At 41.8% G+C, this 23,758-nt stretch overlaps 1 protein-coding gene and 1 long non-coding RNA gene across 2 annotated transcripts; one reads left to right on the top strand and one right to left on the bottom strand.

The window, feature by feature from the left end:
- Window positions 1–1,040: 1,040 nt before the first annotated feature.
- On the bottom strand, window positions 1,041–4,456 carry LOC146653512 (uncharacterized). The gene is made up of 2 exons (XR_014907300.1): window positions 3,798–4,456; window positions 1,041–3,526 (listed from the first exon to the last, which is right to left on the bottom strand). It is a non-coding gene; the product is annotated as an uncharacterized LOC146653512 (long non-coding RNA).
- Window positions 4,457–7,858: 3,402 nt separating this feature from the next.
- Window positions 7,859–17,784, top strand: hspb12 (heat shock protein, alpha-crystallin-related, b12). The gene is made up of 3 exons (XM_085380942.1): window positions 7,859–8,257; window positions 12,930–13,090; window positions 16,430–17,784. Exons 1-3 carry the CDS (start codon window positions 8,011–8,013, stop codon window positions 16,619–16,621), a joined length of 600 nt encoding a protein of 199 aa, XP_085237068.1. The 5' UTR covers window positions 7,859–8,010; the 3' UTR covers window positions 16,622–17,784.
- The last annotated feature ends 5,974 nt before the right edge of the window (window positions 17,785–23,758 follow it).

Genomic DNA, 23,758 nt, shown 5'->3' with positions numbered 1-23,758 from the left:
TGAGGTTGTCCGTCTGTGAGGATGCTGGTTCTTCGTCACTGCCAGTACAGTCTGGGGCTGGAACACGCGCGGCCTCCCAGAGTGTCCTTGGTTGTAGTGACTTCTCCAACACGCATCTCCTTGTCTCCACTGGCTGTCTGCAAGGCTGGGAGAGACAAAGTTTCTGATAGTTATTATTCAGTTTTTCTACCAGGTTGTGAACATCAGTGGACAATGCAATATACATCACCTTCTACTAGCGGTGCCCCTCTGGAAGCTGACCATGGTGTTGGAAATAGTCTTATTTCAAATGGAAATAATTTGGTTACTGCAGATGGAGTCATAATGTATGAAATGGAAAATCTGGTTGTGGTAAATGCTGATGTTTTGCTTTTGATTTTCCTACATTAGTTCGTGCACATGTTAGACAGGTTGCTAATATGCTTTTACTGCATGTGATGTTTTCTCAATTACAAATCTTGATTTTATTGCCCCTATTACCCCTCTTTGTCCGACATGACTCACACAGTGAAAATGTCGGGCAAGGACTGGCATCAGGGAATATGGGAGGGCAATCAAACCCTCAAGGTTTTTATATAGGCCATCTCTGTCATCTAAGGTACAGTCATTATTCTATGCAGAGGCTTGCTCTTGTATGAATTTTAAATCAACATTTGTTCCTAAATAGTCTGGGAGTTTAACAAGTGACAGCTGTAGGGGCACAGATAATACTTCCTGTGGAGGTGGGAGCTGTGATGCAGCTGCAGCCTTGGCTGTCACGTCTGCTAAGGCATTACCTGTTGCTTCGTCTGTGTCAGCTGTACTGTGTCCTTTCGTTTTTTACAACTGCAACGGCCGATGGTAGCTGTATAGCCTGAAAAAGTCTTTGCACAAAATCAGAATTTAGCAATTTATTTTCCATCAGCAGATCTAAATCCTCTTTGTCTCCACAATGTGCCAAAGTCATGCACAACGCCAAATGCATAGCGGCTGTCTGCGTAAATCATCACATGCTTATCCAAATGTAGCTCACAGGCGCGTATTAAAGCCATGAGCTCTGCTTTTTGTGCTGAGTGAAATGGTAATGAGTGAGCCTCTAGTATGATGTCAGGCAATGTCACCACTGAATAGCCACAAAGAAATGAGTTGTCATTCGGCCTTGAACAGGACCCGTCCACATAAACCGTGGCTGAGTCTGGGATAGGTGTTTGCTCTAAATCTGGACGTGGTGCTGTGGATTCCTGTATACGTGTCATGCAGTCATGATCGTCAAGCCTGTCTGAGCCATCCTGTCGGTCATAAGAACACAGCATAGGATCAATAAATGTGCTGGCGAATTGGGTGTGCTGCTCGCTTTTATAGTGAGATTTGCATATGTTGTGTAGTTATGTTTGCTAGAATGGTCGTGACCTGGTGATTGGTGTGTAGAATAGTGTCATGTGAGAGTGTGAGCTTCTCGCAGTCCCTTATCATGATAGAGCAAGCTGCTACTGCCCTCAGGCAGGCCGGCATTCCCTGAACAATTCAGGCAGCACCTTTGAGTGGTGGAGGTCAGCACTCCCTTTAATGCATTGAAAGAGGCAGTCATTTCTGTGGATCACAGTATTCGAGGAGGCTTCTCTTTTTTACAACAGTCACGCAGAATGTGGTCATGAAAAGAACAGTCTGGTATCCACTGTCTGCAATAGTTCAACATGCCCAGGAAGGACAGCATTTCCTTCTGTGTAGTGGGACGAGGGACGGAGGTCACAGCTTTGACCCTGTCTGTAGTCATGGAACGTTTTCCGTGAGACAGTGTGAATCCCAAATATTGAACAGAAGTCTGACAGTACTGCATTTTCTTTGCAGATGCTTTGTGGCCAGTCTTTTGGAGGTGCTGGAGAAGCATGTGTGTAGCAGTTTGACATAGTTTTTCACTTTCAGCACAGAGGAGGAGGTCATCCACATGTGGATCAGGGTGCAGCCCTGGAGGAGTGAAGCACCATTGAGAAAGCAGCAGAGCTGTCTATCATGCCTTGGGGCAAACGAGTCCAAGTGTACTGCTTATTTCTATGTGTGAATGCAAATAACGGCTGTGTGTCTTCATGCACAGGTACTGAGAAAAAGGAGCGGAGCATAAATCCACCACGGTAAAATGTGTATGCAATGCATGTCAATATGCTGTGAACATCTGAAACGAGAGGTGGCAGAGGAATGTTGACTGCATTAATTTGCCTTAAGTCTTGTATGAAACGCCATACGCCAGGTTTGTTAGGCTTTGGCACAGGATTGACAGGAGTGTGGGCTTTATTACTCCTGTAGTCAATAAATCTCCTATCATGACATCTAGGGCTGCGGCTTTTTCGGCAGAAATGGGATGTTGCTTGACATATACTGGCTTGTTGTGTTTTTGTACGTGATAAAGTGTACAGTCAATAAATCCTATATCATTCTCACTTTTAGACCACAATGTCATATTCTGGTATTCAGCTGGCAACGTAAGTGCAGAAATAGTACAGTCGATAGGGTAGGTTAGATCTATGTGACGACATGGTGTAGTTATGTCATAAACTATGTCTGAGTTATGTGACAAAATCACTGTTTGACCTTAGAGAAACAAAAGTGTGGCTCCCAGTCATGGGATTACCTGGTAGTGGCGTCTGTACACGTTTTTTTTGGCACAGTGTGTGACATAGAGTACCGGACAAAAAGGATGTTGAGTTCATTCTCTGCTGAGGGTCCAGCTGACACAGAGGATGTTCCTTCTCCATCATGTCGATACATAGGGCAGAGAAAACATAAGCTGTTATCAGTGTCAGCAAACATTTCACCCTTTATGTTAAATGAAATACACAAATTCATTTTTGCTCTGGGTGTCTGCGGCTGCTGGAAAACTGAGCCACAATAAAAACACATATCTCTACTTTTATCCTTCCGTCCTCTGAAACTTCCTTGCTGTGCTGGAGCGGGTAATCCTGCATACATTAGTTTCTTACTTTCCTCTGAGCCTTCTACATCAAAATTCAACTTTATCTTAACACTTTTAGCTTTCGTGGTAGTATCTGCACTGGCCTTCAGTTTTACTGACCTGTTTTCTGGCGATAATCGTTCGGGATAGGGCTCCGGAAATAAATTAGAATGCATTGAACTTACAGTCCGTAAGTTGTAAACAAAGTCAGTCACATAAGCACTTCCGCATGTTCTGGATACGTGATCATGGACGTCTTCACCGATTCGCGGACGTAGGTTACACGTAACCGGAAATGGGAGGCGCACTGAGCCGTTATTTGAGACTTTATTTTGTATTTTATTAATTTTTGGTTTTACAGGTACTTTAGATTTTTTATCGGACCTGTCTGTGGTCTTTGAATTATTCTGACCCATGTTCAGTGATTTCCAGAGGGGTTTACACGCTAGGAGGATTTAGGTTAGTATTTTCGCTGCGGCACAGCTGAGGTCACTTTAAATTTATTGCTAGCAATTTTTGTTTGGGTGAGCAACTCTCACTTAACGAGCAACTTCTCGCAAAACAACAGGCAACTCCCTGTGTCTTTCTGCTTTTAATTTACTGCTTTTAACCCTTGAGACCCGTGTTTTTGTTTTTGTTTTTTTTCAAAAGAAAAATTAAACAATTAATTATTATTATTATTATTTTTTTTTACGTATAAATGTGTTGTGTCTTTCCACTTGATTATAACTGATTTATTTATAACATTTTATATAAAAGAAAAACGAGAAGCACATTAATTCATAGTAATGTAACATAAAATTGTTTGATAGTGTTAATTTGGAAAGCCACAACTAGCGGGTCCACCAACACCACACAAGGGTTAATTTACTTTATTCGGGGACTGAGGAAGTCGTCAGTGTATCTCTCTGGATCACTAAGTGAAACTTCGTCAGCATATCCCGTTTTTTTTATGGATCGATCACTGAGAGAGGTATAATACGGTCTTTATATAAATATGAAAGACGCATATTTACCTTCTGTCAGTCAATCCCACTTCTGACGCCAAATTGAAGGAAAAAATGTCCATCCCGGTTTTCCCTCCAAGGCACGAGCGATAAGCAGAGTTCTGTCCTTTCCTTCTAAGATTCCTAATTATTTAAAGTAACACTCAGGTATGCCATTCAGCTGGGTTAGTTACGACGTCGGGAGCAGCTTGGGAGAACAAGGAAACACAGACTGCTTCAGGTTGTCTTCCCAAATCGACTCAAAGGTTTATTTAGTACATAACAGCTTATATAGAGAAAAAAAAAGGTTCATGTGTCAGCAAGTTCTCAGTTCAAACCGGTACAGACCAAATAAGGAAACGTCTTCCTGCCTTGTGAGCAAAGAAGTATCCTGTGTGTAGTTTATCAGTTCAGCTACAATTTATGATCATCCCAGCAAAATACACTCCTAGACATAGAATACAGAGTTCTTTCATTAGTGAATTCTGAAACAAACCACCTGGCCTTTAACGAGCCTTTTTCTAAGAGATAAGGAAGGGAGGATGGGAGTAATGAAGTGGTCTCGTCTCTGTGGTGTTTTCGACCTTGGGGTACCAGCCTGTGAGTCTTACACATTAATTCTTGGGTCACAGAGAAAGAGAAAAACAACTAGTAGATGGGCCTTATTGAGTAACAGTTCTCCTGTATAAAACAATATCCTGTAAATGCTAACCGTGGTATCAAAATATCACAACACTACCCCTGGTGTAAACTGTGATGTTTGCACAGCCCAGTAATCGTTACGTTGCATTGCAACAAAAATCTGCCCTAATTCTGCTGAATGTTTGGTCTTTTCCTGTTAGGATTGGGACAAGCTGTGGTGGAGCTGTTTTTCTTGTCTTTGTGCTTTCCGGTGGAGATGTGGGCGGACTCCTGCCTAACCACCAATCACATTTCCTCAGGCTGGCTGTTACACACCTGCAGTCTGTTATCATTATCAAAACTGTGTACTTAAGGGTCAGTATTGTGCCAGAAAGAGATTTCTGTTCTCTTTTTTTTTTCTTTGTCTTTTACGTGTAATAGCTTTGTTTATTTTGGTAAATGTACCTATTCTGCAAGTGTCATTATGACTCAGTGTTATTGTAGCTACATTATATTCAATCCAGTCCTTTGAGACTTTATAGCTGGATAAATAAAGGTTATATAAAAGTCATTTTGCCACAAACTGATTGCAGCTTCTGCCTTGTGACAGGAATGTTGTTTGTGGCTCAAAAATACTTTTTATGATTCATGAGAGACATATTTGACATACGTATCACAGACTATAGGCCAACAAGTTATCTGCAGCAGTTTAAATATGACCAATCATTCTTTGGCAAATACTGGAAATCATTTTTTGGCTCTGGCTGTGGCGATGTCTTGTTTTTGTAAATACTCTGTCCTCTGCTTTGGCATTTGCCTGGTTTAGTTGTTTCCCCCATCAAGACAAAGTGGATATCAGTACTTACCTGCCAACCCACTCTCCACCGCTCACCACATGACTCACAGAAGTCAGACTGCCTGCCTCAGCCTTTAACTGTCACCTCTTAAGTAAGAATGCTCTTCAGTCACACTCTGAGCCTGCCAGTCACTGCTAATCATCATTAATTTAATTCACTTAATGTACAGAATTCACCTGCATGCATGCTATCCCCTCCCCAACCTTTTGCATGAGTCGAGGAGCGTGTCAGGTTTCATTTCACTGTGTGTTATACTTGTATAACTATGCATGTGACAAATAAAGAACCTTGAACCTAAAACTCTCTCTCCTCTTCCAGATTCCAGCAGTCCGCCGCCCTTTGCTATTAAACGTCTTCACTGTACATATACCAGCTCCATTTGTTTAAATAAACCATTTAAGCTTAACGTCAGTTGTTTGGGTCTGCTTTCTGGGTCCAGCCATTACCAGCCTGTGACATCTGCAGTAATCTCTCTCTGTGTATAGAAATCTTTGCTCCTGCAGCGATATACCACGGACCAGCCTGACTGCACATTTGTGCCTCCAAACCACCTGCACTGTGTGCGTGCCAAGTTACAGAAAGTGCGAGCACAAGTCACACTGGAAAGACACCAACACACACGCCATGATTGTAGCAAGTGTCAGATCAATTTCTTCTTTTAGTGCGTGTGCTCATTCTCGAGAAAGCCAAGCTTAAACTGTGTGTGTCTGTTTTTTCAAACCCACCAGGTAGGAACACAAAGTGAGTGTGCTTGAAGGCATTAGTACCAAAGTCTGATGGCTGGAAAGCATGTAGTTCCATGGAACAATTAATTCATCAGTGAAATATGAAATATTTCAGTCTGGACCAATAGAGGGCCAGACAGTCCCATCCTTGCCTGTTGCTTTTTGTTATGCGTGATATTTGAATGTAGTTGATGATTTTAAACATGTTTCCAGCCGAATTTGAAAAATTTCTACAGTTTAAGATTTAATTTACAGCAGCTGCTATTTCTAGCCTTTTACCTCATTAACACCAGTTGACCATTTTTATCCCATCATCCATGTTGCAGCTAAGATACACCATCTGTTAGAGGTCAGCAGAGACTCTATGTTCTGGCTCCAGAGACCATAATGTGCCACAAGAGACTAAAACTATTCCCAGTGGAGACAGTGGACCGCTGTGGGGGTGGAGCAGGACAGATGAACACCTCTACCGCTGAGTGTGAGATGCTGAAAGACACACGACTGAGTTTCTACATTTTTCAATGTTTGTCCATTTTGTGTGTTTTGTGCATTTTTAGCTCATATAATTAAGATGTTTGAAAAGCTCTGAAAAGCCTCTTTAAAAGAAAAACAGAGGATTTATTAATGCATAATATTTTATACAAGGACGGATACAAGTGTTTCACCTGAGAGCACAAATTGGGACTGTCATGTTGATGTATGCTGCTTGTATTAACTGGATTGTTTCAGGTTTATAGGTTGTACATGATTGTGTCCCTGCTCCGACTGAGGCTGGTGTTAGCCCGAAGGGCAAAATGACATGCTGCTGAATGTCATTTTTCACATCCTCGGATGAAAAATGCACAAACAAACATACCATAAAACATATTGGGGCAGGGATAGCTCAGTAGGTAAAGTGGTCGCCCCATGATCGGAAGGTCGGTGGTTCGAATCCACTTAACGGCTACCCTGAGGTACCCCTGAGCAAGGTACCGTCCCTACACACTGCTCCCCGGGCGCCTGCTTAGTGGGCTGCCCACTGCTTCACTGAGTGAATGGGTCAAATGCAGAGAAAAACAAGTAATTTCCCCATGGGGATCAATAAAGTATCCATCATTATTATTATTATTATTTAATGTGACACTCCTGAATGTCATTGTTGATGTGTGGCACTGTTTGGAGGGCGACTGTATCATCAGAAGGCAAATGTCATTACAATTAAAGCTTTTAGAGGGGGAATGGAAAAGGTCAACAGGGCCTGCATTTACACTGGCTCTTCTGGAGGGAAAAAGGTAAAAAACAACAACCTTTAACTTTTGTTCTGAAATGTGTTCTCTGGGGAAAACACTCTCCGTTACACATCTTAAAATATCTTTTATTCCATTAGCAGTTTAGAAGGATTTCAATGGCCAATTTGTTCATGCGTTATTGATAAAGTGCTTGCATCACGTGTGGGGTCAGTCCATCTGACCCCACACTACATGCTTCTGACTACATGCCAGAAGCATCTCCAAGAGGTCCTCTTTACTTATCTCTGCCCTGTGTGTGTGTGTGCGTGCGTGCGTGCGTGCGTGCGTGCGTGCGTGCGTGCGTGCGTGTGTGAATAAGAAAGGGTCTCTACTCCTTATCAGTTTGTCCGTTACATTCTTGGCCCCAGTGGTGAAACAAAATGCCATTTATGGCCACAGGAGAGATACAGTACAGTAAAGTCCACAGTGTGCTCCACTGACCCACAATGCACCAGTGCTTTATAAAAGCCCACAGCAAGGACCTCTGGCTGGAGAGTAGCTTTGGTTGCCCACTGCTTCTGCTGTATTTTGTCAGTAGAGCCTTGTATTTGAAACACAATCTTGTTTTCTGAAGCCTGGTTGCTCGAAGAGTCAGACTGTGTTTTGGCACTGTGCGTGTCCCTCAATATGGCATCGCTGACATCTTCAAGCCGCAGAGCTTCCTCATCGTACCGCTCGTCAGCACGCTACAGCACGTCTAGCTCTTACTGCACAGAGGGGTCTCTGGGTGGATCATCTGATTCACTGGAAACAATTCTTGAGCCTTTTCTCGACTACGCCGATCATTCCAGTCTGTTTGGAGAGGAAGGCCCTGGAGGACCAAACTGTCTGGCCCCATTCAGAAGGCACAGCAGACCCTTCTATGGGCATGATGGTAAGGAACTCTTGTGTCAGTATAGGTTAATATATGCTACATCTGCATTTTTCTGGGTTTCTTCACACAGGGCTTTTCTTTTCTAAATTTAAAATTAAAACACTTTTTTCAACATCTTCTTACCTAATATTCGAATAAGGAAGCTATAAACACTTAGTTAGCCAAAAATACTGCACAAAAGATAATACTTTTTCTTAAACATAGTATAACTGTATTGAACATGCCCAGAAATGAACAACTGAGCTTATAAACTCATCAGAAAAGTGTTCGTAGCGGTCAAGTCAAAAAGCTATTTTTCCACAGACTTCTAGGACTGGAGGTGTTTTTGCAACCACAGCTTTTGCCATCTGGTGGCCTTTCGCAGAGAATGCAGGTTTAAGGCACTTCTGCACTTGCTTGGTTTTTCTGACCCAGAAGCTACATCCATGATTTATATGTCTATGTTTGCATCCCTGTGCAGTTACAACAGTGAGGAACAACTCTATAGCTCAGAGCACTGGAAGTCATTAATTACCTCAGGAGTTAGTCATGCCAACCTATAGCTAGCTAAACTTTTACAATGTTTTTGGCCACAAAATACTGCAAAAAGAAAATGTTCCTGTGTAATTTTGTGCATTTTTGAACATGAAATATTGCAAATTTTGCTATTCAGTCAATACCAAGGGCCAGTAGTGCTGATACCAGTAGGTTACCGATACTTTTAACCTATAAGATCAGGGGAAAGCTAAGTGCTATGATTTATCAGATTAATCGTCGTTAAATTGCAAATTCTGAACACTTCTAATTACCACATTGTGATTTTTACTTTCCACAGTAATTAGCTAATACAACAAAACACATCTTTCAGCTTTTCATGTATTTTGAAGCTGTTTGTTTGGAGAGCTGGAATGTAAATGTGCTTGTCTCTAATGCACTTTGGGTCAGCTTCTGTTGTTAGAGGATAGAAATAAAGTATGGATCCTATCACACCAGTATCGATATGATGCCAATGTTTGTATCGATACTATCAATATTTGGATTGATCTACAACTGGCGCACATAAAGACACAGAAATGCATAACTTACACATTTGTGCTTCTGTTTTTAGTTTCATAAAGACATAAAAACATGTATTTTTATTTTTTGTGATCCTTCAGCAAGAACAAAAATCACAAGCCTGAAGACCTGCTATGGTTTGAGTCACTGTTCAGTGAAGGGGCTTAGCAAAGGGTCAGCAGCCAATAAAAAATTATTGATCAAAAGGTCCTAGGGTTTGTGTATTCTTTGATCTGATCGATGTGATTTAATTTGCTGTTATTATGTGTGACAAAAGTGCACAAAAAAGGTCATCTTAGCTCCACATTAGCTGTTTTCGAGCAGCTGCTCACGAGTACCGTGATGGTAAGTCGTAGCTCTTTTCTTTATTTTGCACATAAGCAGGAAAAGACGTCTTAGTAATCCATGTTACTGTTCTAGGTTAAATGAATAAAAAAGACCTGAAAAACAGCAACCAGCCTTAGCTGTGAGAGTGCACATGGCTCCAGACATCGTCTGCCAGACAACATAAAGAAGTAACTCTGAGTGGTCAATAAGGCTGGAAAAAAGCTGTATAAATGCAGTGCATTTAATAGCAAGGTGAAAATTATTACAGCAAAGGTGGAGTGCAGATATAGACTTATCATGACGTGTTAAATGAGTTACGCTGCACAGGGCACAGAACTGTAACGACCAGAAATAATAAAAGGTTTATGATCCCACAGGCAGATTAAAGCAAAATCAATAACCGGACTAAAAATTTTATTTCACTGAATAGGAATATTTTCAGTTTCTCATGAGCTACCTGAGAACTGATGGAGACTGAAGGTGGAAATAAAATGAAAGCAATTCTTGCCCTGTTGTGTCTCTTCTTTACCAAAACATTGTTTATTTCTGACTAGCAGTAAAACACACTGACGGCCCAGACTGACCCTTCAGTCTGTCCCTGTCGGACGTCCACGGGCCTCTAAGTGCACAGGTTGTGGTTTAAAATCTGGAAACAACCCAAACAACTGAGACTCAGGACTCGTTCAGTGTCAAACTAATAGATAAGGCACATTGAAATGCACAGTAGTAAATTAACTACTAATTTGTGTTTACTGTGCATTTTTGTTTTAAAAATACAAGATTGAATTAAATGACTTCATTTAACATTTTTTCTAATTTCATAATGACAGTGCCTCTCAAGGAAGCTTAACAGTTACTCTCAGTCTCATGTTAGAAACGAACTAGTGCCATAAGTAATTCCGAATAATCCAGTCTGTGGACTTTGTAAATAAACACAGTGCACTGACTCAATAACATCGTATTAAATTAGGCTGAAAACATAGACTGTATACGGAAAATGGAGGCACCATTGGTTGTTAACTCTGCACTTTGAAGGCCCTGGTTCAGCTTCATGATAATCACCATCTTGTTTTTCAGGAGCCAAGAGTTCTTCTATTTGGAGGAGAGATGGAAGTGCTATGTTATGCATTAGCTAGCTTGCTAGCTTTGCACCTTGCTTACAGAACTATGTTAAGAATAGACATATTATTTGTATGCCTTTTTTATCCATCCATCCATCCATTCGCTTATCCTTTTCAGGGTCGCGGCAAGTGTTGGTCAAGTTACTTGAAAAAAGTAATCAGTAATAATTACCAATTACGTCCCCAAAAAAGTAATCCTGTTACTTTACTGATTACTTATTTACAAAAGTAATTAATTACTTAGTTACTTAGTTACTTTTTAAAAACACGATTTACAACCTGAATAGGTGATAAAGCGATAGATCTTTCAGCCCAATTCTACTTTTTCTGCATAATCCATCATACAAAATGTAATCAAATCAAAAGTCTCTTTTTAAAACTTGCTTTATTAGTTTTAATCTTTTAACTTTATGCATCAAGCAAAAATTTAATTATATGCAACATTCTCTGACTGGAAGAAATTTGTTTAATATTTAAACCTATTTTTTGCACATTCCAGCACATAAAATATTTTTTTTTGTGTTTACACTCAGTCTTTCAAATAGATGCAAGTAAAACACAGCAGAAAATAAATAACATCAAAGACTAGCGGTCCTGTTGCTCTATTTTCACCTGTAAAGTAGGAGTAGCGTAGGCAGAGGTTTGCCCTGGTGCAGGTGTGCCGCGGCGGTCAGTTGAAGAATCCGCGAGTTTCTCAGCGCACTCGGTGCTTGCGTGGAAGTTTACGGGTTTTTTCCTTGTAAAGAGAAGTTTTCTTCCCACGCACAACGGACGCTAATGTTTTTGTCACTTTTTATGGAATTAAACTCAAAATAAGGTCAGTACTTCCACGCTTTAAACGCTGCACGCTCATACTCTCTCCTGCATTCGATATATGATCCACTGTTGATCTGCACACAGCTGTTGTCACGAACGTCGCGCTCGCTTACGTCACTGTCATGAGACATTCTGGCAAAAAAAAATCACGGTTTTAGTAACGCAGTAACGCAGCGTTCCTACGGGAAAGTAACGGTAATCTAATTACCGTTTTTGCAATAGTAATCCCTTACTTTACTCATTACCTGAAAAAAGTAATCAGATTACAGTAACGCGTTAACGCGTTACTGCCCATCTCTGGTCGCGGGGGGCGCTGGAGCCTATCCCAGTTTTCATAGGGCGAAAGGCGGGGTACACCCTGAACAGGTCGCCAGTCTGTCGCAGGGCCAACACACAGGGATAGACAACCATTCGCGCTCACATTCAATCCCGCATTCACACCTATGGGCAATTTGGATTAACCAATTAACCTATCCCCACTAACTGCATGTCTTTGGGAGGAAGCCGGAGTACCCGGAGGGAACCCACACAAACACGGGGAGAGCATGCAAACTCCACACAGAAAGACCCCGGCCTGATGGTGGAATTGAACTCAGGACCTTTTTTGCTGTGCAGCAACAGTGCTAACCACCGTGCTGCCTTTTTTATATTCAATATTATTGAAATATGCTACTGAAGACACAAACACAGAAAACAAAGTCAAGATGTCAATTTCAGTGACACTACTTAGTAATGAAAACTTTGAAGGGTTAACAAAGTCCTAAAAAAGTTAAAAAGAAGAAAAAAAGAAGAAAGAAGAAAAAAAAGATTCAAAACAGTTAAAAAATGTTCATGAAGGTTCAAACTATCCATGAGGGCCAAGATTGTTTTAAAAATTCTATAAATCCACTTTTAATACTATTGTGCTATCTCTTTGTGGGTGTCCATTGCAATTGACCCACTTTGGGACTCAGCCTCAAGAGGCTATTAGAGGCCTACTGGTGGTGGTCAGAGGGCCCGGTGGCGCCAGTGTCCAACAGCCTCGCCTCTGTCAGTGCGCCCCAGGGCGGCTGTGGCTATACTGTAGCTTGCCATCACCAGTGTGTGAATGTGTGCGTGAATGGGTGGATGATTGTGTATTGTGTAAAGCGCTTTGGGGTCCTTAGGGACTAGTAAGGCGCTATACAAATACAGACCATAACTGCAATCTGGAGCTGACTTTATTTTTTAGACACAACACAATATTTTCAGCAAAAACAAATGTCTTACAAATATAAATGTTTCATAACGTTAACATGTTGATGGACTTTTCTACATTTTGTCTGTGATACATTTCCGTGAGCATTAACTATATTGCTTTATACGGTTGTAATGTTTGTGCATTTATTCTGCAGCTCCTGTGGGGGGCGCTGCAACAGTTGGACAGACCAGCACAGGTGGTGTAGTGAGGTGTCTGGGAGACAGCTACTACATGTCAGCTGATGTCAGCCAGTTTGAGCCACATGACGTAGTGGTGCTGGCCTACAACCAACACGTGGTCATCCACGCCCAGAAGGTGTGTAGGTGTATGTGCGTTTTGGGATTTCTGAATGAGTGAGGGGGAATTAGCAGGGTATTTGTGAACTCTTGTAGCATGCAAATGTGCATGAGCGCACTCGTGGGCCTGCTGGGATGCATCACTCATGTCTGGGTAAAGCTGTTATTGTTACAAAATCACTGCAAACAAATCAGCTGCTGCCATGAATTATCATTAATCATGTCCAATGTTTTGTTTGTTGATCACAAAGTATGACATCTGCCATTTGAATCACTGATTAATATTTTGAATTTTTTAACTATTATGAATGCTTTCTAATTTCCATGAGTGACTCCAATAATTTGGGATTATCGTGAGTTTCTGAAAACAAATACAATAACATATTCTTCCATTCTGACTTAGTCAGAAAGCCCTCATCATAATTTACAAATGTCAATGTCAGGAGTCAGACAGGGTGAAGAGATCATATGACTTTCAACCATAAGACAAGAATAAGTTCTGCTGGGACCATTTTTCTTGCACTTTACCTTTAATGACACTGTTCGGTTAGATTTATGCATTAAGTCAGACTTTATATTATGCAGATAGGTTTAGGTACTAATTGGTTATGATTAGGGACAAAAAATAAATAAATCATACACACTTCCTTATACAGAAACATTTTCTTAACATTTCCTTGCCAGACGTATAACAGCTCGATGATTACCATGAGAATAATGAACCAGCATAGCACTTTAACCAGGGGACTCCAGGCATCTATTTCAGCTGTTGATACTTCAACTGAACTCAGAGAACCTGGTCTCAGGAAGAAATTCTAAACTTTGTGTTGTTGCTTCCATTGAACAAGTATAGGTGAATTAATGGTGAAAGGCAGCTGTTTGGTCTTGAGGATTTGACAGGGATTATTCCTTCTAGTGGAAGTATTCCCTGTAGTTATGTTTCCATGGCTGTATAAGGTGGAACATGTAGCACACTCTCAAAAAAGATGAGCTGATGATAGTCAAACATGGCAGGGATGACAGGGATAGTTAAGTAAATAGAGTGGTCGCCCAATAATCGGAAGATCAGGGGATTGAATCCACCGAACGGCTACTACACTCAACAAAAATATAAACGCAACACCTTTGTTACTGCTCCCATTCCCCATGGGATGGACGTAGAGACCTAAAATTCATTCCAGATACACAATATAACCATCCCTCCCAAACAGTGGTCACAAATCAGTCCAAATGTGTGGTAGTGGGCACATCTGCTATATTGAGATAATCCATCCCACCTCACAGGTGTGCCACATCAGGATGCTGATCTGACATCATGAGTAGTGCACAGGTGTACCTCAGACTGCCCACAACAAAAGGCCACCCTGGAATGTGCAGTTTTTTGCGCTATTGGGGGTCTGGGGACCCAGAACCGGTCAGTATCTGGTGTGACCACCATTTGCCTCATGCAGTGCAACACGTCGTCGCATGGAGTCTATCAGATTGTCAATTGTGGCCTGTGGAATGTTGGTCCACTCCACTTCAATGGCTGTGCGAGGTTGTTGGATATTCGTGGGAACTGGTACACGCTGTCGTATACGCCGGTCAAGCACATCCCGAACATGCTCAATGGGTGACATGTCCGGTGAGTATGCTGGCCATGCAAGAACTGGGACATTCTCAGCTGCCATCTGCCCTGAACAATGTGAACCATGATTCATCCGTGAAGCGCACACCTCTCCAACGTGCCAGACGCCATCGAATGTGAGCATTTGCCCACACAAGTCTGTTACGGCGACGAGCTGGAGTCAGGTCAAGACCCCGATGAGGACGACGGGCATGCAGTTGAGCGTCCCTGAGACGGTTTCTGACAGTTTGTGCAGAAATTGTTTGGTTGTGCAAACCAATTGTTCCAGCAGCTGTCTGGGTGGCTGGTCTCAGACGATCTTGGAGGTGAACCTGCTGGATGTGGAGGTCCTGGGCTGGTGTGGTTACACGAGGTCTGCGGTTGTGAGGCCGGTTGGATGTGCTGCCATATTCTCTGAAACGCCTGTGGAGACGGCTTATGGTTGAGAAATGAACATTCAATGCACGGGCGACAGATCTGGTTGACATTCCTGCTGTCAGCATGCCAATTGCACGCTCCCTCATTGCTTGTGGCATCTGTGGCATTTTGCTGTGAGACAAAACTGCACATTCCAGGGTGGCCTTTTGTTGTGGGCAGTCTGAGGTACACCTGTGCACTACTCATGATGTCAGATCAGCATCCTGATGTGGCACACCTGTGAGGTGGGATGGATTATCTCAATATAGCAGATGTGCCCACTACCACACATTTGGACTGATTTGTGACCACTGTTTGGGAGGGATGGTTATATTGTGTATCTGGAATGAATTTTAGGTCTCTACGTCCATCCCATGGGGAATGGGAGCAGTAACAAAGGTGTTGCGTTTATATTTTTGTTGAGTGTATGAGGTTCCCCTGAGCAAGGTATCATCTCATTTATAAAAGTATTATGGTTAAAGGCACAATAGAAAAAAAATCACATATGTAACACGTAAAAGATGTTAATCTTGATTTGGTGCTCTCTTGGTGGTATAGGCTGTAAAAGTGGGGAGTTAATACTTTGTTGTCTGACTGTGGGAGTGCAGAGATGCACCTAGACCAACAAAGCTTGGCCGTTCCATCTGTGTCTCACCATCAGTGCTACATTAAATCACACGAGGGATCATAAGCAGACATAAAATAATTTCTTAAGCCAGAAAAAAGATTGTGAAAAAACAGAATTTATCATAATAAAACATGTTTATGAGAAGACAGCATCTTCTCGTAAATCAAAAATGACTGACCGTTGTATAGTAAAATTATCTGGGCCGCTGTCATATCCATCACATCGGACTCGGATGTGGTCTGTTGAGCTGCAGACAAGCTGGAGCTTGGTGCCTTTGCGGCTTTCTCGCTCTCCGCCTCCCCTCACAGTTTGATGTTAATCATTTTTAAAAGGTGAGAGAGCAGAAGGAGAAGTGGGAAGAGCCTTCGCTGCAGTCCAGGAAAATCATTTTAACAGGGTTAAGAAGGCAAATTGGCAAAAATCCACAAGCGTTCAACCTGCCTCGAAGCCCTATAACAGTGAAAAAGCATCTTCAGAGAGCAGCAGTCAGTGCTCATTTTCCTCTGCCTCTGTTTCCCCCCGCTTGTTCTTCACCAGCTGAGCAGTGCAGCACTCCTTGCCTCCATCTCTTTCACTGCTTCTCACCTTCTTTTTGCACCCCAGCACCTTCCCTGGCCTTGTTGCTCTTCTCACTTTTCTGTGCCCTTTCTTCCTTTTCATTCCCAGCTGGTCAATCCCTTGTTTGACTTTTCATCTCCATCCTTCAGGTTTTGGATGATGGCAGCATCAGTGACACGTTCACCCATAAGTCCCTGTTCCCTGAGGATATGGACCCCCTGTCAGTCAGTGGGACCCTTAACCCTGACGGTACCCTGGTGGTGAGTGTTCGCCGGAAATCAGCACTCACTGGGAAGGAGCACCTGGGTATCCCAGTCTACAACACTGGGGCTGACCTCTGACCTGTGCGCACATAGTGTGTCTCGTGGTTTCTCCCATAGTTTTAAATGATCTTTTATAACTTTATAGTGTTGTTTATAGCTTATGCAAATTGTGTGGCCATGTGCACTGAATATTTATATAAATGAGTAACTAATTAATCATTATTTATAGTATAAGCACAACGTGGCACCACCACTTCCTCTTTTCGCTTGCAATCACATCATTTGCTTCCAGTAAATCTCTCGCTGTCTCAACCCCTCTACCAGGATGATCAAGCTAAACACTCCACAATGCATTAACAATCCCACAAATGTATCAGGCAGATTATTAAGTTCATGTTAACATCATGTTTTCTTACATTACTTTCCAAACAAAAGTCTCCAAACCCTTCAGGAACGTTCAGGTGCTGCAGGAACTAAAAGCCCAGGGAAGCCCATTGTTATCAGGCGTGTGGTAATTAGTCAAATAAAGCAACTCTTGTTTTCCCAGTGTTGTTTTTAATCACAAAAACCAGAAAAAAAAACAAAGCAAAACTGGATGATATAAAATGTAAAGCTCATCTTTGTGTTGTTTTGCTGAAGCGCAGTGAATAGACACGCTGCTAATAGCAGCAGAGGATGATGGGACAGTACTTTCAGAGCTGCACCATCATCTGGCTCACATGTGTCTGACAGAGCACTCAGCTCCTCTCTTTGATCAGTCCAGCTGTGCACCTTTTGTATTTTTACACTTCAACTCAGTTTCATAGGCATCACTGAGGCGTGTACTGATCTCATAATGCTTCCAAAACACATGTGACCTCCAGCTCAATGCTGAGGCCCTCTGTATCCTGTCAAAACGAAGACGGGGGACTGTGCTGCTATTCTGCTAAACCTGCTGGTTTTACTCTGCAGATTTATTTCTCCTGAACAATTTTTTGCAGTAAAAGATGACAGATTTATTGAATTATTATTTGCTGATGTAAAGTTTCAAACTTGTTTGAAGGTGTTTGTTCTAAAAATGTTGTAAACTGTTCAAAACCTTCATGGTTGACTTCAGGAATCCTTGTTTTTAGACGATTCAACTAATCTGTGTTTCCATGTTAATTGAGTAAATTAAACGTATTCTGTTTAACTAAAGCAGATCTTTGTTGTCCAATTTGTATCAAAATCGGGTCTTTTCTTAGACGTGGAATAAATATGTGTTTGTGTGCAAAAATGTCTAATGGTTGTTGGTTTGTCTGTCAGAGAACAAACAGATGGTGCAGAGTGGTGCTCACTGCGTCTCCCTTCTTGACTGTAAGCAGCGTCAGCTCTCAGAACAACCTCACAGTCTCGCTCAGATTCTCTACCTGCAATCTGCACACACACGTCTTAGAAAACTTTGAGGTTACATAGATCCCCGACCCACAAACCTAACCATCACCAGCAGGTCTACTTTAATAGTTGGTCTGTTGTAGAATCTGTTTTGAAGTCAAACAAAGGGCAGGAGAACAAAACACTTAATTTACATTGAATTTTAAAAACAACATATGAACTTGTTCGTGCTCATTTAAGCTTGGTTTTCACGTCTACCACTTACTGAGTGGAATATGTGGAACAGAGAGGAACTAGAGGTAAAACATGCTTGCCAACACTCGTTACATTCACTTTTAGTACAGTGGAAGCAGTAAATGCTTCCACTGTGCTTTGGATGATATTGATAGTGATGATCCACAAAAAACATAGCATGGATGACTGCATGTCATACCATCAATGATATCAGTCAGTTTTAAAAAGTTTGGAAGTTCCCACACTGTAAAAACTTACAAGAAGACTTTTTTTGAACATCTGCCTTGTCAGCATGAATGTATGGCACTTTGCCCAAGTGCTTTTTACCCCATTCGCTGGTGTTTCATCATGAAAGGAAACATTGGGTAGTTTACTTTATTCTTTCAACTCTGTCTCTCTGTTACAGCTGAAGTCAATGCATTTCAGATTATTTGGGGTTAAAAAAAATGCATGAAATGATCTCCATAAACATGCACGCATGTAAACAAGCCCAAGTCTCCCTGGAGAAGTTCTGAGTGTCAGACTTTAAACTCAGTGAGGAACAGAGCTGCAGCCTACCTAACCGATGAACTCGTTTAGCTCATTAAGCTTTTAGCACAGAACTCCCCACCCATTACAGTCCAGATGCTCCCCTCTCTTTCACACCAAAACAACACAATGAAGAAACGATGTGTGTGTGTGTGTGTGTGTGTGTGTGTGTGTGTGTGTGTGTGTGTGTGTGTGTGTGTTTGCAAATTGTGAATGTGAAAGCAGCAGAAGGAGAGGGCAGGAAAGCACAAAAGTGTGTACTGTCTGTTCATTATGGTGCCAACTGTTGCAACAAAGACTCCCGCTGGAAGAGCAGAGTCAGAAGGCTGTTAGTTCAGTTTAGAGCTGCGGTGCTGGAACAGACTCACTTGACCCACTTTAATGTCATTGGATATGTCGTGTTTACAGTTCTACAGCAGCGGTGTTGAGAAGGAAGAACAGATCATTGGCATTTCTTTTGAGGGAGCCTTTTCACGTCCCTTATCTAAAACAGTGGAAATGGAAATGCAGCGTAGTTAAAATGCTGCAACGGACAGATCTGCTCTTATAAATGTCTACCAGGCACACAATCCTTCTTAATCTTTGTGCCCATCTCGTGTCCATCCGTGAGTGAATGCAGCAATGGTCAAAGAACACAGACTGTATATAAAAGATGGACATCACCACCTGAAACTTTGTTCTGTGCATTAAGTCCCTTCCATTGGTGGACGACCTCTCTCTCTCCTTTTTTGGTTACTAAACTTCAAAGACAGGAAGTCTCGGAGCCATAATCACAGACTGTATATAAAAGATGGACAGTCACAGCGCCACTGTGGTTACTGCAAAGCCTCATTTTGGGAGTTTTGATCTGAGCATTCTACACTGACATCTCAGCTCTTTGAAACCAGTTGCCCTTAAAGCAAAACCTGATTTAATGGCCTTCTTAACACTAATGATCATAATTTATGAATCAAAATTCTTTGTTCAATAATAGAGAACGCTAAAGTCATCAGAAAAGCGTTACTAAAGATCAAGTAAGATGAAAAGTTGTTTTTTCCACATAGATTTTCTCTTTGAAGCCACAAGATTTACCCCCTGCTGGCCATCAGAAACAATTCAGGTTTAAGGATCGTTGTCAGACCCTGAAAACTCTGTCTTTCATGTGCAGTAATTGGATTTTTATGCCGATCCCTCCTTAGAGTGACCTGTTGTGACCCTACCACAGAGAAAACAATTTTCCATGTTTTTCTGTTTAAACCAGATGCTGTCAGATTACATTAATACTGTTAATGAAATCTGTTTTTCTATAATGCTATAAGTACTAGAGCTTCAGTTCACTCTGGCTCTTGTGTTGAAGTTGCTAGTAGAGACAAACAAAAATATGTGTATTTGTTTAATTCAGAAAACCTATGTTAATATGGATTATAAAAAGTTTCTTTCTTCCACGAGAGGCTATTAATATGAAGTAGACTGTGATTGTTTGGATTTTAGAACAGAAGCGTGCATAGGACAGGAGGTGAGTGTTCTTAGAAGACCTCTCCGCTGACCAAAAGGGGTTTGGACAAAGCAGCATGAAGCCTGTAACTCTCAGAGCTTTAAAAAGATTTGGGACAGACTGAACCATATTGAACACCGTAGTGGCATCGCTGTGTGTATGCCTCCCCACTGGGAGTATTAGTCAAAGACAAAAACAACACTCCAGGTGCCTTCCAGCTGCTGCTGAAGGGAGGAAAGAGAGCAGACAGCAAAGAAGCGCAGCTGCAGAAATTAAAGAAGACAGAAAAAAGAAAGAAGTCTGCAACAAATCGCCATGTTTGTTAAAATCTCATTTATTCATCACTGATATACAAAAACAATGTTTCTTTTTTTTCGGTGCGAAAAATAGCTCTGGATCTTGTTCAGCTCGGTCTGGTTTGGCCCTCGGGGGTTTGCCGTAGTGGAGGCCTCCAGTATTTACAGTCCCTTAGGAGTGGATAAAAGATTACCCTCATCAGCTGATGGGGGATTGGGGTCTTATCAAAGCCTCTCAGACTGAAGGAGAGGACAGAGGGGCTTATAATAAAACTTTCCCAGGAGCCTGTTTTATCAGGGAAAATCTGGGGTAGGCGCTTGTATGTCAGTGGCAGCTAATGTTTAAGGTAAAGGTTTCCCAAAAACCAAATAAGGTGTAAAACCCATTTTCCTTTTAAGACCTAAAGGTGTGAACAGTTTAATATTTCAACACAGATTCTAGTGAGCTTTCATGGCAGCTTCTGGGAAACCTTTGCTTTAAACCATTATTTTGTCTCCAAAGCAAAAAGTCCATTATTCTCATGCCTAATGTTACAGCAGTCACCTTTAACCAGGCATCAACATCCACAGGTCACTGGTGAATCATGTAGGGTTAGGTTAACATCCACCTCTTTTAAAGCTTATTGCCTGTTTGAAACACCCAAATGCAAACGTTTTTTTTTAGAAAACACTGTAGTGGCAATTCCTCAATGCCTCATTTGAAATGGAACTTTTTAACTTTTACTTTTTTTTAGCATGTGGCTAAAACGAAACCAAACTCAAACATAGATAAGTCCCCGGTGACTCAGTGCATGTTAAAAAGTTAACCGCTCCACAGTGGCATCATGGTACATGAACATGGAAGATTCTGGATTTTTGTGTCGGTTTCAGGATTGTTACAACCCCCTAATTCCATCGTCGCTTCATCACACAGTAGCTCCCGTGTGAGAGTAGCTTCTCTGCCTACACATACATGTTTTTACACTTTTCAGGTTTCTTTACAAAAATAAGGTTATACCGCATTCACGCCATTGATTCAAACTGGGTTACAAAGTGAGATGAACCACTGTTATTGCACAAATTGATTAACCACAAATAGATCAACCATAAAAAAACAAAACACAAAATGAGGAGGGGAGAAAAAAGAAAAGTACTACTTGTACTCTGATTAGCACTGGCTAATAAATATGCATGTAGCTGGGCCTGGGTCCGCCTGCTAGCAAAATGAGATGAAACGCAGTGAAAATGTCGGCGGAAACAAGGAAGGCTGCGGCAGGAGCTGGAATAATGAAAATCGATGAAAAGCACAAACAAATGAAAAGAACCAAATCAGTGGATGTCGGTCACTTGTCCCCCCCCACCCGGGTGAGCTGTAATGGGGGTGTTGGGGAAGGTTCCATGGAGATAAGTGCACTCGCATGCTCTGAAACCTCACCCACCCCACTCCCATACTGTATTTGCGTGTCTGTTTGTGTGTACAGAGCAGGTTCTCTGGTTGTGTACACGCACACACCCGCACACCCCCACCCCAAGTATCGATTGCTTATTCCCGCTGTTAAAGAAGAGGAGGCACTTGTGAAATGAACATGTCAACAGTGGACCGCATGCTTCCACATTAACGTCTCATGGCTTCGTGATTACATTTCTTCCATTTTTCTCGCCATCGGGAGTCCCCCAGTTAGTGTTATTTGCATTTTACAAAAAAAGGACAAAAAAGTCTATAATAATACAAATATATCCAACATCACGTTAAAATTTGCATTAGAAAAAAGGAAAAAAAACAAAAAGAAACTTTAACTTTAAAAATCAACATAATGCGACAAATATAAAACAAGCCCCAAATTTCCTTCCAACAAGTCATGACTGGTTAAGACATTCAATAATGATTTTATATTACAGGAATGAAATTAAATATATTAATCTTTAAGTAAAAATGTGCTAACCCAAAACCCCCCCCCCCCCATCCTGGGTTAAAATCAGGGGCTGAATAAAGCTCGCTGGATGAGTGGAAGATGCCATCGAAGAGAACAAAAATCACAGGCACATGATGGCAAACCTCATTCACTCCATCCATATTCATTCCTGTCAAGCTTTTGACTTTTTTTGGGTTTTTTTGGTACGTTATGTTCATAGAAAACTCCCCCCCACATGCACTCTCTCTCATGCAAAGGCATGCTGCTATGTCACTGTGTGCGTTTTCAATTCATGGGGGGGTTGGGTGCAGCAAGACAAGACACGACCCGATAAACTAAAATCCATGCAACACATCGCACACAGAAGTGAACTTGGAGGGATATGTGTGTGAGTGCATTTTTAAGGCATTCAGGGCCAATTCTGCAGGAAGTAGTGTCAGTAAAAAAAAAAAAAAAAGGAGCATGTCTTTAAAAGATGTGTTTGTCAGTAGTCAAAAATAAGTAACAAATATAGGGAAAAGATGGTTAGACGCTAGGCAAACCAGATCAGTGTTTTACTGTTGATGAGCAGCCGAGCCTGGAGCATTATGGCAGACATGAATTATTAAACTCAAAGTACTTTATCGTTATCTGTCATGACAGAAACCCCACTGCAGTTAAAACATTGACACATCAGGTTTCTGGTTTAACACGAGGTGTGATCAAACTAACTCGTTTTAAAGTTCGGCAGGTCTCAAGTCAATGAACCATCTTCTTGGGCATGGTAATCTATATGAATTGAACATGGTCCAGTGGTGCCCGAGAAGATAACCTTGAAGTTGAGATCAGCCAAATTTGAATCAGGTAAGCTGACGAGTACTCGGAAGTTTCTCCAGTGGTGATGAAGTTGGTGATGGGACTGGTAAATTAACTGGAATGAATGATTAAACTAAATCTGTGAATGCTCTCTGCTGGTCACTTATAGATTTTCTTTAATGCTTTCTAATAAATAATGTTACTACTAATGTTGGTCATGGTTCCCACATGCCCGCACGTCATCATTGGGCACTCTTGCACTGTGCGCCTCACCCTGTGAACCACCCCGCCATTTATCTGTTGGGGTTATGTCTCTGATACAAACTTACATGGCACTCAAAGGCAGATTGATGAGAGAGCACAGAGCAGCTGGTTAGGTAATGACGGCTTCATTCTTTCAGCCATCCATTTGCTCCATGCTCTTCCTCCCTCCCTCACTTGCTTCCTGCCCTCTCCATCCGCCCCAACCCTCTCTAGAACACTTATTAAAAGCTATATTTAGATAAGCAGAAAACCTTGACTCGCCGAGTGCATCGCCGTTAAAATGTTGGTGTGTGTTTCTATGTGCGTGTGAAGGCTGCGGCTACAGCATGAAAGGACGTTATGAAAAGGGCTACAGGTGCCTCAGTCGCTGCCAACAGGC

Source organism: Rhamphochromis longiceps, linkage group LG14 (assembly GCF_057381845.1).
Source record: "Rhamphochromis longiceps isolate RC_006_pf linkage group LG14, R_longiceps_female_GT1.1, whole genome shotgun sequence".
In the NCBI taxonomy this organism is placed as follows: Eukaryota; Metazoa; Chordata; class Actinopteri; order Cichliformes; family Cichlidae; genus Rhamphochromis; species Rhamphochromis longiceps.
This window is presented reverse-complemented; position numbering and strand designations above follow the sequence as displayed.

Bases quoted from the DNA above. Each gene is read 5' to 3' on its own strand.
- hspb12 (XM_085380942.1), top strand. From the start codon at position 8,011: ATGGCATCGCTGACATCTTCAAGCCGCAGAGCTTCCTCATCGTACCGC. The intron at 8,258-12,929 runs GTAAGGAACTCT...TTTATTCTGCAG, and splicing joins ACCCTTCTATGGGCATGATG to CTCCTGTGGGGGGCGCTGCA. The intron at 13,091-16,429 runs GTGTGTAGGTGT...TCCATCCTTCAG, and splicing joins TGGTCATCCACGCCCAGAAG to GTTTTGGATGATGGCAGCAT.